Genomic DNA, 18,786 nt, shown 5'->3' with positions numbered 1-18,786 from the left:
CGCTCACATTTTATGACCACAAGTTCTTGCCTCCCAGAAGAGCCTGTTTTAGGCCCCAGTGTCATGCCCTGCTCTGTGACATTTTCACCTGCCTATATGGCAAGGATGTCCTGGCTGCACAGAACACGGCTACTCCCCACCACTCCCCCACCCTGCACCCTTCAGGCTGCAGACCTGCCTCCAGGCCTCTTGTCCCCCCCCACCACCACCTCAACCTTGCCTAGGGCTGGTCCTGAAGACTGCCCGTTTGTTCTTACTAATGCGATTCCAAGCACTCTTGTCCATGAAGATTTCCAGCATCCCAGCCCTGATAGTAGCAGCCTCAGAATGAAAATCCTGCTCAGAATTTTCATGATTCCACACTTGAGAAGCCCTGCTCTCCTCAGCCCTACAGCAGGTCTCTGTGCCAGCAAAGCTGAACGGTTTCTATGTTTTAATTTATTGACTGTTTGTGTGTCTCTTTCATAATGTGTGCACTTGACACATGTGTAGGTCAAAAGCTGATGTCAGACATTCTTTCCCCACCTTTATTTTTTGAGTCAGGGTCCTTTTCACTGAACCAACGCTCACTGATTTGACCATACTGGCCGGCCAATGAGTTCTAGGGATCCATCTGTCTCCTCACCCTAAGAACCAGAATTTCAGGTGTGCACTGGCATATCTGGATTTTTAGGTGGGTTCTGGGGATTTGAACTCAGGTCTTCATGCATGCATGGCAAACACTTTACTAAACCATCTCCCCAAGTCCTAGTTATATTTTTTCTTAATTAAGGTCTATCCATTTAACACTCATTGTTATGGAAGTTGATCTACTGTAGACCAGGCTTTAACTTTAACTTAGGATCTTTCTGCTTCTGACTCTTGAGTGCAGGAGTTCCAGATGTTGGGCCACCACGCTGGTCTACAGCCCATCATAACATGGGGCTTCGTGACACCTACATTTTTGCCTTTCTCTTGCGCCATGTGGCAGGCTCCGAAGATGGGAACTGGGGCCTTGCCCGTCCCCTACCTCCCGACTCCCAGAACCTGGTGCTAAAGAATAAACAGAAGGTACCAAGGCTGAGAGGCAACCCACTGCCTCAGGTAGGCTCCAGTCTCACCCTTCTTGACTAACCTGCTCTAGTTCTAAGAGGCCCCAGGGTGCTCTGGGCTGAATCATTTCCCCTTTTTGCTCAAACCCTCACATTTCCGGAGAAAGGAACCTCACCCTGCTTGGGGAAGCTGTGGTGAACAGCCAGGAAAACAAAAGCCCCAAAGCCAAACAAACAACCCAACCCCAAGTCCTGGGGGGCCGGTGACAGCATCAATCTGCCCCTTCCAGCGTGAGCCAGCTGGTTCAGGAAGAGACACGTGGCTTTTCTCTCCTGAGAAGGAGGAAAACGACCGGGGATTCAAATGCCATGTAGATCTGAGGATCTCTGGGCTGGGTCTAGACAGCTCCTGAGACGGAGTCAGGTGGCTCGGATTGAGACTTGCTCACGTCTCGGCGCCAAGGCTCAAAGTTCTTCCCACCTAAGCACCAACCTCAAAATAAAACACCTCATCAAAGTGGGGGTTGTTCGTTTTCTTCTTCACTTTCGTCTTCTTTGCTTCAGACCTGAGGTGGAGAGAGGAAGAGTTGGTGGGCTCCAGATGGGTCTGGAACCGAGCTGTCAAATGCACAGTTGTTTATTACCTTTGTTTATCTCCCAAGCATTGTCTGTCTCCACCTCCAGATGGTATGTAAAACAGGGACCTTTACTGAGCCCAAAATACCCACTATGAAGCTTGCAAAGGCTTTCCGAGAAACAGACCTCACCGCAATAAATCTACACAACACATTCTGCTTCTAAGTGCACCGTGCCCTTCCCTCTGAAAAAGCTAGGGCAACCTCTTATCTCCAGAGCTAGACCTGGCCATCCCCCGTGCCCCCAACCCAGAACTGAAACCCAGGCAGGAGAGATGTCAGAAAGACAACTTGCCTGAAGGGTCCGGATAATGTCACTGTGGCGTAAGGGTCGCACTGCCCGTTCACAATGGGGAGGCCTTGGCACTCAAAGATGCTGAGACAAAGAAGACGGTGATGAGGGAAAGGACTTGGAGGTCCCAGGAGACCAAGCCAGTGCTTCCTCAGCCAGAAGTTCTATGGCCTGGCAGGTTCTGGCAAGAATGTGGATTAGCAATTGCAAAGCACTGTGGAATTGTAGAGCGTCTGTGGCCTCCACAAGATTATGTCTTCTAGGGTACTGAGCCCTGTGACCATCACGGCCCCTCTGCTGCACCTGGGTGACAGCTGAGGATCCATGGGTCAACACCACCTTCTGCTGCTCAGCGGCCTGCAGTTACAACCCCTCTGTGGGCCTCTACATCGCTCTTGCCTTCCTATAGTGTACGCTGTTGGCCCGGGCTTCCACTGCTTCCCGCATGCCTATCTACAGCAAAGGGATTTACAGTGATGGCCCGTGGTTGTCCACATGTTCTGACCCAGCGTTACTACTTTCCTACACTGGCCGGCGAGCGCCACGTCTGCGCCACTCTTAGTATTTCTGCTGACTGTTGGTGTTTAGTTCCACTCTCCATCCACACGAACTCTTTGCGTGGACACTAGGCTCTGTGATGTTTAGGCCAAGTATCCAGAAGTTTTGCAGCTGGTTTATTAGAGAACGAAGTTGCTGAACTCAAGCTCTAAGCTGTGGTCATCGCTCTTCTGATTTGGTTTTGTTCTATGCGTTTTGGGGGAGGCTACCCTTTCCTCGAGATGGTTCATAATTTACAAAGCGGTAGTCCTCTTTCTGTCTGCACTACGTGTTCTGGGCAATCACAAGTCTCTTCCCTGGGCGAAAGGGATACGAGTGGTTCTCAGACACACGGAAACCCAGGAGGCTTTTGATGGCCCTCTACACATGACTGCGGTTCCTTCCGGGATTTAATGCCCCATGCCATAGCTCCCCTCAGCCTGTGTTCTGCCACCAGCTGGTTGGAAGCAGAGTCACAGACATGGGTCTTAAGATGCGTCGCTTCTCAGGGGGCCCAGAGCTGTCCCCTGAGCATTGCTTCTGAAGCAGTGGATGTATAGACAATACAATGTTGACCATGCCCCCACACCACGGGTAAGCCAGTCCTGAAGTTTGTGAACAGAAAATTTGAAACACTAAGTTCCCAAATCTAGTGTTTAAAGTACAAGAACTGTAGCATTCCGTGTTTAGTATTTACGGGCTTTGCTCTTCAACAGAACCCTCAAAACGGGCCCATGCTACCTCGGTGTGTAGATGCTGAGGTGTAGCTCCACATACCAGGGAGCTCATCAGGAAACTACAGCTTACGGAGATGTCTCAGGCGGTAGGTACTATCTATACTAATTCCCGGCCATGGCCAACACTGGAAGGTTGGCTTGAGGCCCCCTTGCTGCACTGAGACCTGGGTGGACAACAGAGGGTGCTATCCTCCATCCCTTTCCATCTTGACTGGGCAGCTGAAGGTGGCTGGGTATGTCTAGAGTCACTACAGGACTAGTCCCTGTTCCTCGAATTCCCTTCTCAGGGTCACGCTTCTATATCCTCATCACAAATAGACCTTTCTCTTATCTGAGGCTTCCTCATAGCCCCTGGAGCACAGCAATCACACTCAGGGTGGTGAGATGAAAGCTCACTCAATAGCGGATTTTTCAGTTTCGCTGTGGGGTGCTCGGTCTCATTAGGACACAGCACAAGGCCTTAACAGAACTGTGATCACACAGATCTCGGCTCTGTGTCAGGTACCTGGCCTCAAGGGTTTTGTTACAGTAATAGAAAGCAGATGATGACATTCTCCAAGACACAGCTTAGGTCCTGTGTAGAGGGAGAGAGAGTGGCCAAGACCTGAAAGCCAGCAGGATAGGAGTGGTTTACGGGGCTACTCTGCGTACGATTTAAAGAGGGAAAGTGAAGAAGCTACACTGCATATTTAGGGGCATAGTCTGAAGGGCAGGTCTCAACTGGGGTGCACTCCCAGGGATGAAACAGGAACGCAAAATGAAATGCGTGTAACTACACTCTCCTGAAGCCACGACTTCCTACAGATTACTATAAGGACCACCATCCTTATGGAGGGCTGAATGCTTGGAACTAACTTCAGCCAGGAGTGCCCTCATGCATCTATGTGTACCCATGTGACCTCGCTGCTGTTGTGTTGCGCTACCTCCCTGCATGCTGGCTCGTTTCCATTTCGAGCCCTGGAAAGTAGCATCCCACTTCTTAGCTGAAGAACAGCACTGTGTATGTCAGACTATCTTCAAGAGCCGCATACCACACTGGGGGTGGGCATTAGCTCCATCAAGGGTGAAAAAGGCAACCTCTGGGGGAAACAAAAGATGTACTTCTCTCTCTGGGTGACTTACCGTGCAGCGAGTTTGTGGCAGACAACACCAGAGTCTGTAATGACCTCGCTCAGTCTCAGCTCCAGGTGGACCTTGCCCTGCAAGGCACAAGGACAGTGTTGCAAGTAGACAAAGCTTGTAGAAAACCTACGGCCCTCTAAGTGGTTTGCACTTGTACTGCTAGGTACCGAACCTAGGCTCAGACACTAAGAGAGCGGGTGTCACCCACTGGTCTTACAATAGCTCCGAGTGGGTTCAAGGGTGTTAAAAAAGAAAAGGACATTTGAGCAGTGATCCCAGAAGGGCTGTGAGTGCATATATGCAGGACATGTCTTGAGTAAGGCTCTCCCATGAGGGTCACAATCTCCACGGTGAGGCCAGAGCGATGCTTCTAGAAGGGCAACAGGTAGCTGGCAACATAAATGTTCTGTTGTTTATTATACACAGTCACACTATGAGAACAAGGAGGGAATGGCATCAGGAGAAAAAGACCTGTTCCCAAGTGGGATCCACGTGGGATGTGGGACCTCCCGTGGGTTGGGTGTACACAAACGTTAAGCCAAGACATCTGTAATTACAGAAGCGAAGGCTAACCCGGGCAGTCTCAAGGCTCCTTTTCATTAAAACCTTTGGACCAAGGTATCAAACAATGCCTTGCCTATGAGAGTCCAAGATTGCTAACTTTGTTTACAACAAAGATATGCTTCCTTCCTTTATCACTGTAAGCGAGACTTTTACCTTAGTGTAATTCCGCCAGGAGCCCCTCCAGGAACTACTCAGTGACCTCATTTAGGTCCCCCCAAACCTCACCCAAATCCTACATCCTCTTGTAAAAACTCAATGGGCTGTGACTCTCCTTGAGGAACCTGTACCTACACTTGGGCGTTTCACTTTCTGTGGCTCTTTGTGCAGATCACGCCTGTGCTCTCAAGTGTGTCTTCCTTCTGAGTGCCTGTCTCCTAACCTTCCAGCTTAAGCTTATATTCAAAGATCAACATTAAATCCCAGCTCAGTCTCATGCTAGCAAGTTCTGAAATTCTCTTTTGTTTTGAAGTCACAAATCCTGATTTGACTTGAACTGAGGTTTTACCAGAAGTCTAGAGAAACCTTTGCCACCCCAAAATGCTGACAAAAAGTGTTCTACTTGTTTTTCTTTTGTTACCTTGACACAAAGATCTACAAATCTTAGGAGAGAGAACCACAATTGAGAAGAGTCCTCCCTGAGATTGGCCTGTAGGCAAGCCTGTGGGGCATTTACTTAATCAGTGATTGATGTGGGAGGGCCCAGCCCATTGTGTGTTATGCCATGCCTGGGCAAGTGGTCCTTGGCTGTACAAGAAAACTAGGCTAGGCCAGCCATAAAGAGCAAGCCAGTAAGCAGCACTCCTCCATGGCCTCTGTATCAGCTCCTGCCTCCAGGTTCCTGCCCTGGGTGACGAACTGCAAGCTGGGAGGTGGAATAAACCTGTTCCTCCTCAAGTGGTAAAGGCCATGGCGTTTTGTCATAGCAACAGGACCCCTAACCAAGACAGATGGTCCAGGGAGGAGGGCACCAGCTCCCCGCACATCCCCAATGCTTAGTGGAAAGGAAAATACCCAAATGGTAAGAACTACAATATCGAGGGCTTTTTGAGGCTCCCTTTTCCATGACCAGTGGAGCCTGCCTGAAGCTGTCACTACCCGAAGCTTGAGCGGCTGCAGGCTCAGGCTGGAACACCGGCCATCCCAGGCACTCGAAGTCAGCCTCACCAGCAGCAGGCCGTTTTCAGGACCAGCCGTGAGATGTTCAGACGGGCTGGACCTCAGTCCATCTTTAGCCTCTGAAAGGCAGAAGCGCGGGGGTGAGGTGAATGACCCCACCGCCCACAGCTGATGGCAGCTGCCTTCCTGTTTCCTGTTTTTCCCACACACCAGCAGTGCCCCAAGACTCAGCACAAACACTGTGCACAAGGGCGGCTCCCACCTCAATGAGCGGTGGCTTCCGTTTCTAGAGGTTTGGGAGAGGCCAGAAGGAGGTGAAACAGCCAGCTACACCGTGACCCCCTCTGCACCAAGAGGTTGCTCTAGGCAAGCCTGTGGTCAGAAGTCATTCTGGTTCCATCCCTGTGTGTGATGGGTGTTTCCTAAAGGGCGAGGTGTCAGGGTGGAGGCTGGGAGGTGCCTCTGTGGGCAGGTGGTGCACAACCCATCAGGTTTACACCTGTGCTTCGGTCCCTCACAGCTCTGCCCTCTGCTCCCAGGTCCCTTATCTGGGTCCAGTATGCGGCTATACCACAGGCACAGGTGCCTTCCTTCTCTTTTGGAGTCGCTGAAGGACGGGCAGGTGGCCTTGAATTCACTCCGCTCTGTGAGAGACACACTTTCATGTGCAGACGGAAGTGCTGGAAGCCGCCCCTCCAGTCTTACTTAAGATGAATATCAAGAATGTCCACAAAAGGGGGCAGTGACAGCTGCAGGGTTCCACTGTACAAGGTCCTGAGAGGAGCCAATTGGAGCTCCCAGACTTTGTCATACAGTAGGAAACACCCTACTGAGCTCACTGGGGACAAGGGAAGTACCTTTAGCTCCATTCATCAGCTACACGCGTAAGGGGGAAACCACAAAGTTCACTCTCAGAGCTCATGGGAACAAACTGGAAGCTAGTAATGAAGAGGAGGCATAGAGATTACAACAACATCTAAATACCACAGGGGCAAAATGAAGAGAAGTCTAAGAGGAAACTCAAAATATTTTTAAATAAATGAAAACGAAAGCAGAGTTTATCAGAATTTGTGGGGGCCACGGAAGCATCGTGTAAGAGGGAAATTCTGAGTGCTAGTTTCACGCTCTGGAAAAGCAAAAGATCCAGGGCCAGCAACCTTAGAAGACTAGAATTAATCCCCTGAAAGCAGAAATAACCAAATGTCTGATCAGAAGTAAAAACACAAAAACAAAACAAAACCTGAAGGCAGGCCATCATAGGAAGTCTACCCCCCATCAGATTCTCTGAAGAGATGGTCGGGGCGATAGGCCTGTTGTCAGGCTAGAACTCGGTGAGGGTGTGCCCAACCTGAGCATGCGATGTGAGAGAGGCTGCCTGTGAAGCAAGCAGGCTGTGGCCCATGGACCACTGAGGGCGAGAACTGTGTACACTGGGAAATGATGACACCGGCACTGGTCACCAGGGGAACGGTCAGGGCTTCAGGAAGACGCGTACAACGCACATCTCTTAGTTTCCCTATGAACTTAAAACGTTAATAAAATTTCAAGTTTATTAATTTGATTTTGTCGCAGATGACAGCCCCCACCACTACCACAACAGCTGCCTCAGGAAACAGAGAACACTCCTGGCCAGTCCCCCACGAGAAGGTGGCTCGTGATAGTGGACATTCTGCTCTGAACTGTCCCTACCGGCCTGAGAGGCCACTAGACCAAGGCAGGGAGAAACGTAGAGCTGGCTCTAGGTGAGATCTGTGTAGTAAAGGGAGAAGCAGGCAACTGAAAAGGAAGGCAGGACTGGGCCAGGGAAAGGAAGAAAGCCAGTACTTCTCCTAGCATCTGGGTTCTCAAGCCCTAAGAGACAAAAGTGGCCCTGGACCATGGACAACCACTGGCAACTTTTTGGATTGTCTGACACACCAGAGACAAATCCCCAGACACTCTGGGGAAAGGGAGAATGTCTACCCCTTCTCTGGCCTTCAGAGCTAACCTCTGTCCCTAAGATGGCATTGGCCTTGGTCCTGAAATGAGTTACAGATATGGGGAGCATACTATGTGTCCTGACTCCATCACACGCCCATAAGCAGTTCAGATGGGGGGCACAGGTGGGGAGGAGCCAGGAGAGAAGGAGCAGGGCCATCCCTCCCCTTGCCATTCGGAACTTCAGGAACATTGGGCACTGCAGGGTGGAGCCCCTGTCCTCTGGACAGGGCCATCCCTATATCTGACGGGTCCCCTGGGAAGAGACCAGCAGAAGCGACTGATTCTGGATAATAAAGTGACTTATACAGGGTTTTGTAAAGCATCAGTTCAGGAGGGAAGCAAGATATGTAGCTGTCTTTTTCTCCATTTCTGTGACACATGGTCTCTCACGTGGGCCCCGCTCCCTCTGTCATAATGCATGAGTCTTTCCCGTGAATTACAGAACAGGTGGATCCAGGAACCCAAATGCCACTTTCTGCCCTTCTAGAGACTGTAAACGCGACATTTCAAAACAAGCCACAGCTGTGGCGTAAAAGATGGCGATTGCGATTTAAAGGTCAGGCTGAGGGGAGGAGCTGTCTCCCTGTCTCAGCCTCTCTGAGAATGAGAGCATTTCACACCCCAGAGAGGGACTGAGTCCTCCAGAGATCTGCTTTTACTCAGCCCAGCCATGGCAGATTAGTCTTATTTTTTTCATTTTTTCTTTGAGATTTGTTTATATTTTAGGTGTGTGGATACTTTGCCTGCATGTATGTTTGTGCACTGTGTGTGTGCAGTGCCTGAAGAAGCCAGAAGAGGGCGTTGGTTCTCCTGGAACTGGAGTTACGGATGGTTGTGAGCCGCCAAGTGGGTGCTGGGTCTTCGAGAAGAGCAGTCAGCGCATTTAATTGTTGACCCATCTTTCCAGACCTGTCATGTGTCCTTCATGATCCAAGGTCCCAGGAGACAAGAGGGCTGGAGTCAAGATCTGTTAATACTGATGTAAGAGCCAGGCTTCGAAGGGAGAAAAACAGGCCCCCAGGGTGCTTTGGGCACCTTCTGGCCTTCAGTAGGAAATTCCCCTCCAGTCATGAGATTGACACATGCATGTATATTTGTAGCTTTGTGATTCTGAGTCTTGATTATAGTAGCTGTTATACAAATGTGTACACAGGGTAAAGCTGCAAAGAAATCTAATAATCAAGTAGGAGCATCAGTTCCTAAGCTGTCCCTGAGTTGACAGATAAGTAAAATGTGGTCCAGCCAACCGAGCCTTAGGAAGGCAGGGAATCCTGAGATACAATAACACTCATGGACCAGGACTTAATACTCAGTGAAATCAGAGGGTCACAGAAAGGCCCTCCCTACTCCTGGCCCAGCAGAGCAGTGGATTCTGGGCCTGGGAACTGGGTTGAATGGGTTGGAGAAAGTCCTGGAGATGGAGAGAGGTACACAAAGGCACACAATGACACTGAACTGCACTCAGAAATGGTGACGGTGGCAGGTTTTGTGAGATGTGCGTTTTATCACACTAAAAACCTGAACAGAGCATGCATGTGTGTGTGTGTGTGTGTGTGTGTGTGTGTGTGTGTGTGCTGGTGAGAACACACAGGATAAAGGCACAGTCGTGTGACCTGTACCAGCCACCCCGGGAGGAGCCACGGGGTCCTCACAAACTGTATCCTGTCTTTAGATAAAATATAACACGTGAACTTTCTGGCTATATTCCCTGTGGACTCCAGTTTGCAGCTTCCTGTGAATCTGAAGCCATTTAAAAATGAAATACCTAATAAAAAAATAAGAACTAGGAAATGTCACACTGAAACCTAACTCAGGGGAAACCAGGCCTGGAAAGGGATTTGTGCAGCTCTGGGAAGGTGCTGAGCTGGCCTTGGTCTTGGGAATCTCATGGGGAGCAGGCCGGAAACTTCCGGCGATGCACAGTGCCCTTTGGAGAAGCTTTCCAAACCAGGGAGAGAAGGGGCGACCACTGCCTTCAGAAAGGCTCGGCTGCCCCATGAGAGCACCCTCATTGCTTCCAGCAGTGCCTGCAGCATTATTTAGCTCACAGTGGGCTCCTGGGACGCAGGGCCAATGACTAGGGAAATCAGATGATCCCTCCGTGGGCGGGGCTCCCACAGGCCCATCTGTAGTTTGGCCATGCGATTCTACTCAGCACCTCACTTTCTCTTGTGCTGGTCTCATTGACAACCCTGTGGATGACCTTTGACCTTGGCAAGGAACCCTTGCCCTGTGCATAGAGAAGGCAGGCCGAGGTGGAGAAACTTGGAGGACATGGGGCACGCAGGCTAGCCTAGCATGTAGTCCTCAGACACAGGGGACATGGGACTCAGAGCTTCCCCGGTTAACTGCAAGTGAATTCTCTCTGCCGAATGACAGCCCAGGTCTTTACAATAGATCTGTTTCATGGATTTTCACCTACTCAGGACAAAACAGCAACCATCATCATATCCCACAATGCACCAAGTACTGCAAGGCCTCACGCAAGTCTCCTGGAACTGGGGCTTGCAAACTCTAGCCACGTAGTCGTGTGACTCCTGAACATGGGAGCTGAGTGCTGACTGGCCCAGTCATGCCCTGACTACAGCACCTGCAGGGAGGGGATCGTGGCAGCCGCTCTTCATCTAACACCAGGGCTTACGACAGTCCCTCGGTCACGTGCAGGTTTGTTCCCTCAGTGAGTGATCCTGCTGCATCTCCTCTTACAGGAGAAGGAGGCAAGCTACCAAGTTTTGTGCTGCTTGTCAAGGGGCTTGCATGCCAGGCCTACTTACTAAGCCCCCACCATCTATCTCTTTGTCCCTGGAAGTTGGGCGCTCAGTCCCAGATGGCAAGCTATGCAGGCAGGTCAGGAGGAGGCTACTGAGGTGGTGGGAACCTGGATGCTGGCTACTCTCCCGTGGCTCAGCTACTCTCACCCAGAATAGCAGCGCAGAGCCCTACCTAAGTTTACTATATGCTCTCTGCCTTCTCTGCCACCTCCCTTCCCACCTTCTGTAGTTTTCAAGTTACATCCATCTGCCTGACAAAGCGTGCCAATAACCAGAGCAACAAACACAGCTCGCAAGCCTGCGGAGCTTAATCAGAGGTGAAGACACGGGGTGTAAACTCTCCCCCCTTCTCAGCCCCGAAGCCTACCGCTTACCTCACCACGAGCCACATTTGCAAGCCTCACCTGCACCTCTGAGTCGGCGTCCACGTGCTGCAGCTGGAACCACGTGTCCCTGTTGTGGTAGCTCTGCAAGTCTTCCTTCTGGATGGCCACTTTGCCTGGAACACAGAACGAGAGCAAGGCCGTGGAGGGAAAACCGTGGTTGCACAGGAGGAGTCAAGGAGACCGGATCCTGACTCCTCAACAAGGTTAAGACTTGGCTATTCCACACTTCGGAGGAACACACTTCATGCTGGCTTTGGCCAAGGCTGCAGACTTGTCTGTTCATGTAACAGCACTTCCCGCAAGCTAACCGGCACAAGAGCCAGATTTTACAAATAAACACTTTCCCACCTTGCACGTTCTCTAAGCTGCTGCTGTGGGCAGGCTGTAAGAGAAAGAAAGGGGTCAAGCCTGTTTTCTGCTATGAACGGCCTGTCAGGTAGCCACCCAGCAGATCTGGCTGTCCTAGCCCCTCCCTGCTGCTTCCCATAAAATTTAGACAAAATACACTTTATAGGTCTCTGGTAATTTAGTAGGAATGTGTGTCTACTAAGGGAAATGGCAGAATGGGTCACAAATGTCCACCTTTAATTTACACACCACGTGACATACATGTGTGGGGCATGTGGTCATATACATGTGCCTGAAGAACAGTTGCTGTGGGACAATCATCTGTGCCCTGTCACTTGTATTTTAAATAAGTTCTGTTTGGCTATTAGCCAGGCAGGAAGTAGAGGCAGGGTGACCAGGCAGAAAGTAGAGGCGGGACAATGAGAATTATGGGAAGAGGGAAGTTTCGGTCTGCAGTCGTCACCCAGATACAGAAGAAACCAGACACAGAGCAAGCAAGATGTGACTGCCTCGCCGAAAAAGGTACCAAGCCACGTGGCTTAACACAGACAAGTACTATGGGCTAATTTAAGTTATAAGAGTTAATAAGCCTAAGCTACTAGGCCAACCAGTTTATGATTAATGTAGGCCTCTGCGTGTTTATTTGGGACTGAATGACTGCAGGACTGGGCAGGACAGAAACCTCAGTCAACAGTGGTTGCCACAAGGGCACAGCTTGTCTGTAGGTTCTTCCTCTCCTCCCGCCACCTGCCGGGTATTCCTTTGATTTTTCCACAACAGGGTCCTGAGGCCTCTGGCCACTGAAGGCAGCGGCCGTGTGGCTCTTGCAGACAAACCTTTGGCCACAGTGTGGAGGCGATGTCTTCTTTTTCTAGTCTCTTATGAATAAGCCCACATGAAACAAAGGTTTCATGAGACTGAGCTCATGTCCATGAAGAAGGGTAACGAAATCCTTGGGTTCTGTGCTCCGCTAGGCTGGACCCAAGGCTAACCTCTGAAGTCTGATGCTCTTACAGCTATGGCGTTATGACGCTATGCTCTCATGGGCAGACGCTGGCATAAGCAGCGCTGATACGTGCAGAACCCGTGTCCTGAGTCCTACATTTTTAGACACCACTACTAACATTAATTTTCAGAAGTACTTCGTTCAACTTTTACATATGCCGTCCGACACACAGAACAAGACTCAAGGCGTTCAGAAGGATGGCGCGGCAAAGGAGCCTCTCTCCTGGGGTCCATCTCCTACGTGCAGGTGCCTGTCAACCACTTCTTGTTCTTCCAGCTGTGAGAAGGATTAGTTCTCCCCTAAGCAGGCGGTATAAGGCGAAGCAGGCGGTGTGTTTGGCCTAGCTGCAGGAAGTCATCTCCTTCCCATTGTCTCTTTCGTGTGTGACAGTCAAGGGCTTGACAGACAGAAGTACTATGCTTCTTGAGCCCTCCCAGCCCCAGAACCATCACTCCCCTCGGCCTCTTTACTTAGTGGTTTTCACTTTAAGCATTTTTTTTTTAAAAAAATGAACAGAACACCTGGCACCCACGCGGCCGAGCTCGTCTCTGTAGGTAGTGTGGTGATTTAGGAAGAAACAGTGAGTTCCGTTCATGATACACACCTGCTTGTGGCCCAAGCTTCATAACCAGCAGATCCAACCTAAAGCCTCTGCCCATCACCAGGATGAAGCAGCTTGTGTGTGTTCTGGGAGATTTTCTCTCACCGTGGGTTTCTCTGGTGAGGCTATTTTGTGAGACGCACACGTGCGCTCTTACACGAGGCAAACATTAGTAGAACTGAGGTGACAGAGCTAGAATTTCAGCGATCATAGTTCATGTGTTCTGGTATGCCTGGATGGTTTCTTCAGGCTTTGTCTGTTACTGCATTCCTTAGGAGCATCTGCTGAAACTGACCTCGCCTTGTGCTTCTAGAACACACACAACCAGGCCCCTCAGGCCATCATAAGAGAAACCTGTAACCTGGGGGCCGCCATTCCTCGTGGCCTGAAACCAAGAGGTCATTCGTTGGGGGTGGCGAGGGCCAACAGAAGTCTCACCAAGTTTTGAGGTTCTGACAACACCTCTAATGCCTCCGGAAATGCCCAAGAACCTAAGCCAGCAACACTAGATCCTGAAGAGAGGAGCCTCACCCCACACCTCAGAGAAAACCAAAAAAAACTTTCAAGCACCAAATCCTAAAAGTCCTTCAGTGCCTGAGAAAGCACCCCAAACCTGAGAGTGACTTCAGATCCTCAGAAGCCTTCAGCACCTCTGAGAGATCCCCAAATCCTCAAGAGGGCACCCCTCTAGTGAAGGGACTAGAGCCTGGCAGTGGGCAGTCAAGGCCTGTTGGCAAGAACTGGCTTCTAGGGAGTAAGCACTCTACACTTAGAAGGGCAAGCTCCCCTTATTGCCTGGACTCAGGGCCTAGAGCCTGTGCCAAGCAGAAGTCATGAGTCAGGAAGGAATTAGTTTAAACGTGAGGAGGGCAGTCACCACACAACCAACGTATAGTTTCCCCAGATGCAGCCTGGTCAATGGTGCTTTCATGGCCGACCTTCCCAGGCTGAGCAGCATGGTCCAGGGGAGACTGGAGCAGACATGGATTACAAACTACAGGCAAGCGTCTAGCACAAGAGCCCAGGCCCAAGACTCTCAATACAGCAAAAGACATGGCCGGCTGTGAGAATGACTAAACCCCATAACTAAACACTGACATATTTAAGATGGCAGATGGCTCCACAGTGAGTAGCTTGCTTGACAGGGAGTTTTCACACACCGTGCCTGCCTACCTCCGGGAAAACCACCTGCCCTACTTTCTCCCTTATAAAACACCTGGATTAACAAATTTCACACATTCTTGGAAGCCATGGCCCAATTTTTCCTTGGCATGTTTGGGATGCACATGGTTTGTTGGTGCTGAGGAGCATTCATGGTCTGGCCTCTCTCCAGCCGACTGAAATGCTGGGACACGGACTGCTGGCTATGGCTGATCTGGGGTTGTGTCCTTTACTAACGGAAGTCACAGCTAGCTCCAGCATATGAAACAAGCAGAGAAGAGCCCTCTGGCTACCCTGCCACACTCTTCCACTGGCTCCCATTAGTCCTACCAAAAGGTCTAACAGTTAGGGATACAGCACAGTTGGTACAGCTATTGCCAAACACACATGAGGTCCTCAATTCCATCTCCAGTATTCGGCAAACCCTGCACAGCAATGCGTATTAATCTCAGTGCTCAGGAGGCGGAGACAGAAGGACCAGAAGTTCAAGCTCATCCACTACAGAGCAAGTTTGAGGATGTGCTAAATGAGGCCTTGTTTAGGAAGAAAAAGAAGAAGAGGAAGAGGAAGAGGAGAAAGAAGAAGAAAACGAAACAGCAACAAAACCCTCAGGAAGGCAAATGAACTACACAGAGAGCACTCTGGGAGCTCAGGGTTCCTAGGGGCCACGTTGAACTGGCCCACGCAGGAGAGGAACGTAGGTGGGAAGCCTACAGCAGAGAGCAGAAAACACTACACAGATACACGGAGCACATGTAGGAGGAGGTGCGGTGGGAGGAGGGATGAAGAACACAGTCTTCATGAGTGGTACCCACAAAGGGGAGGTGGAGCCTGACCACACACAGAGCTCGCAAGAACAAGGTCCAAACAGTCTGAAAACTGGGGCCCTATCACGTGTCCCCAACAGTTTACACCTATTTTCTATTTCTAACACTGAAATGCAATGCTACTGAGGAAAACGCGAGATTCTCCAGCTGATGCTGAAAGTGGAAATGTGGCCCCACGGTCACCTCAGCTCCTCACCCCCACAGCTTAGCCAGTCCTGGGCACTCCTAATAGCAGCCAGCCAGTGGCTCGCACGCAGAAGCCAATTTACAGTTGTCACCAGACAGACACGCAAAACTTGGAGAACCACAGCCCCTTCAGGGAGACTGATGGGGACTCGGGTCCTTTGTGTCATGGAGAACCACAGCCCCTTCAGAGAGACTGATGGGGACTCGGGTCCTTTGTGTCATGGAGAACCACAGCCCCTTCAGAGAGACTGATGGGGACTTGGGTCCTTTTATGTCATGGAGAACCATAGCCCCTTCAGAGAGACTGATGGGGACTCAGGTCCTTTTGTGTCATGCCCCTCACACGGACTTCTGTCAAGGTTTGAGATACAAGGCGAGCGCAGATCCGGGCTATTCCAGATCCTAGCACATGCGACCACCTTCGCTCATTTCTTTACCCCATGTCACATCCATGGATATTGTTAGTTGGGCATAAAAAAAAAATCAGGTGTCCAAACTCTGTCACTCTAACATGTACAAGAAACCAGTCCCAGGCAGGGCTGGCATGTAGGATACTGAGTCCTAGGGTAGTTCTCAGTGGGAGCCATCCAGTAAGCACAGTGCAGCCTGTCTGAAGAATTGGCAGATCATCGCGCTTCTCCACACCTGACAGAAGGTCCAGGAGGCCACAAACACCAAGCGGACACTAAGACATCCCACTCAGAGAAAATTAAGAGACACACGATAGGGAATGAGAGGTGCACACAGGAGTTACCAAGGCACGGACAAGAAAAAGACCAGAAGGGAAGAATCCTGGAGGTAAGTACCAGTCTCACCAACCGACGTCTGCAAAATGAGTAAACTAATGAACTGCACGAGTGTACGAAGCAACTAAGTGTACAACGCTGGAAAAGCACAATAGCTATGACCAACTTCTCGATTTCCCACTTTCTCGACAGGCTCAAGTTAAAGCTCTATGTAAGTGACTACATAGGCACACATGTATGTGTCCACATGTATGCATTCCTCCAGCACACTGACCAACGTCAAGCATGCACCTAAGGCATGACTACAATAAACAAATTCCTGCCCACAGGCGTCATACAAATGGTGAAATGCAGACAGACACACAGGCGAGACGTCCTGATGGCAGATGTGGAGGAGCCATGGGGACAGCAGGGCAGGGACGGGACAAGGGCTGAGTCATCACAGAAGAGACAGGCTGAAGAGCAGTGAGAGGAGAAAGAGTGTGCGGGGAGGTGTGAGGTGAAGTGAGGTGAGGTGAGGCCTCTGTGAGGCGTGAGAGTGAGCAGAGTGAGGTTGGGTACACAGAGCACACAGAGGACTGGTGTGAGGGACAACGTGAGGGAGACATAAGAAGCGAGCGTCCAGTGGGTGTGAGGGAGCACGGGGTCAGGTGTGAGGAAAGAGACAAGGTGACATGGTAGATGTGAGGAACGTGTGTGGGGGTATGAGGACATAAAGGTTGGGTGTGCAGTCAGATTCAGTGGTGAGGTGGGTGTGAAAGGTGGGGAGCTACGTGGGTATAGGAGATGAGGTAAGGTGTGCATGAAGGGCAAAGTAAGATGAGGTCACTTTGGGGGTGACATCTGGTGTGACGAGAAAGCAATAAGGACAAAGTGAAGTGGGGTGTGAGGGCCATGGCGAGGTCTGTGAGAGGGTCACACGAGGGGCAAGATTAAGTGGATGAGAGAAACAAGTAAGAGGGTATGTGCTGGTTTAAACGAGAATAGCCCCAGTAGGCATATATGTGAATGCTTGGTCCCCAGTCAGTGGAACTGCTTGGGAAGGATTAGGAGGTGTGGCCTCGTGGGAGGAGGGATTTGAGGTTCCAAAGCTCAAGCCAGGCCTGGTCTCAGTCATCACCCCACTCCCACCACACCTGCAAGCTCCCAACTATCCTGCTCCCATGCCATGCCAGCTGGCCACCGTGTTCCCTACCATGGTGATAATGAAACAACCCTCTGGAACTAGAGCCAAGTCCCCAATAAAACGCATTCTTTCATAAAACTTGTCTTGGTCATGGTGTTTCCTCACAGCAAGAGAACAGTGACTGAGAAGGGGTGTGAAGATCAGAGAGCGGAAGGCTGAGCATGAGGAGGAGTCTATGCCGTCAGCTGTGAGGGTAGAGGTAGGACGGGCTGAAGGATAAGGCAAAATGGGGTTGGGGTGAGGAGCAAGATAAGGGGGGCTTGCAGGGAGAGGTCAGATGGGGCATGAGGGGTGTGGATAGATGGAAAGCAAGGGTCAGGTGGCTGTGGGGGTAAGGTGGGTGCAGTCAGAAAGTTAAGGAGGCATGGCTGTGCCGGTTGAAGGGTGGAGTCTGTCGGGGTAGGAGTGAGCGTGAAGCCGAGAGGGAAAGAAGTGTGAGGTCAGGTGTGGGAATGAAGTAAGGTTCTGATGCTCTTCCAGGCCACGCCCCCGTTTTGTTGACATGAACCCACAGAGTCTCTCGTGGAGAGGTTTGGGGCTTCCATCTGGCCACGCTTCCATCAGTGCCTTCTTGGCTTCAACAGTATTCTCCTCTGCATTCCCATGACTAACATGCTCATCTCAACTAATATGGGACCTCAGTCAATCCAGAGGGAACCAATTCCTACCTTGAACAGTGTAGTTCAGGTGAGCAGAGCATCGCCTGTCCACTCGTGTGCATGAACTCGGGTACTACCCTAGCACCGGTCTCCTGTTTGGGATAATCGAGGGAGTACCAGAATAGAAACCAGCCTTTGGCTGTCCCATCACCTGGACTCCTCACATGACTATGGTCTGGTAGAGCATCAGGACTGCTGCCTTCTTGAAGTCACAGGGAAACTGAGGCTCTGAGACTTAGGGGTTAATGTGGACTTCATACATGTCTGGCTGGCCCCGAACTCTCTCCCTGGCCTTTGTGTATCCCTACCACTATGCTGGAGTTAGGGATGAGAGAAGCCTAGACCAGAGAAGGCTTGCAGTCAAACTTCCCTATGGCACCTGGGAAGGAGCACTTGATCTGTCTAGGGACATTTTGGGACACGCTACATGCTAACCTTAAGGAGGCCCTCATCAGTGTGTTCCAGTGGCAAGTGCTTCTGCACATTGTCAGGAAAAAGGCCAGGACGGTGCAAGAGGCCAGGCCACACAGGCAAGCCTCCAAGCGACTCCCATCGGGAGTGACTCAGTGCCACACGGCCTGTTCAGGAAGGTTTCAGATTAAACGCTAATCTCCTCCCTGTCCTAAGGGCAGCAGGTGCTTAGGAGAGGCCTGCCATTTCCACCAGGATGATATCCTGTTTGTCAAAGCAAGAAAACACCCATGTAAGTACCTACCATTTAAGTACCTACCTATGATGGAATCCCTTCGGAAAACATCTCTGTCAAAAATGTAAAAGGACAGGTGACGGAAACTCCGAGGGATTTCACAGTAAAAGTCTTCTCCATAAAAGGGGCTAGACAGACAGACAAAATGCACACGGTTAGAATATGTGTGAACGAGTCCTTGCACAAGCT

General features: G+C 50.7%; 1 protein-coding gene across 1 annotated transcript in view; it reads right to left on the bottom strand.

The window, feature by feature from the left end:
* Positions 1-18,786, bottom strand: part of Rasa3 (RAS p21 protein activator 3) — a 100,740-nt gene that overhangs the window by 21,116 nt on the left and 60,838 nt on the right. Inside the window, exons 3-7 of the mRNA XM_050136576.1 lie at positions 18,622-18,725; positions 11,190-11,284; positions 4,355-4,431; positions 1,962-2,042; positions 1,525-1,597 (exon numbers count right to left, since the gene is read on the bottom strand). Coding sequence (XP_049992533.1) covers positions 1,525-1,597; positions 1,962-2,042; positions 4,355-4,431; positions 11,190-11,284; positions 18,622-18,725 — 430 coding nt within the window. The remainder of the gene's footprint in view (positions 1-1,524; positions 1,598-1,961; positions 2,043-4,354; positions 4,432-11,189; positions 11,285-18,621; positions 18,726-18,786) is intronic.

The sequence above is a fragment of the Alexandromys fortis genome, unplaced genomic scaffold (genome assembly GCF_014885135.2).
Source record: "Alexandromys fortis isolate MF-2015 unplaced genomic scaffold, M_Fortis_MF-2015_v1.1 scaffold_3, whole genome shotgun sequence".
NCBI lineage: Eukaryota > Metazoa > Chordata > Mammalia > Rodentia > Cricetidae > Alexandromys > Alexandromys fortis.
Note: the sequence above shows the minus strand (reverse complement) of the source record. Positions and strands in the feature narration are given on the sequence as shown.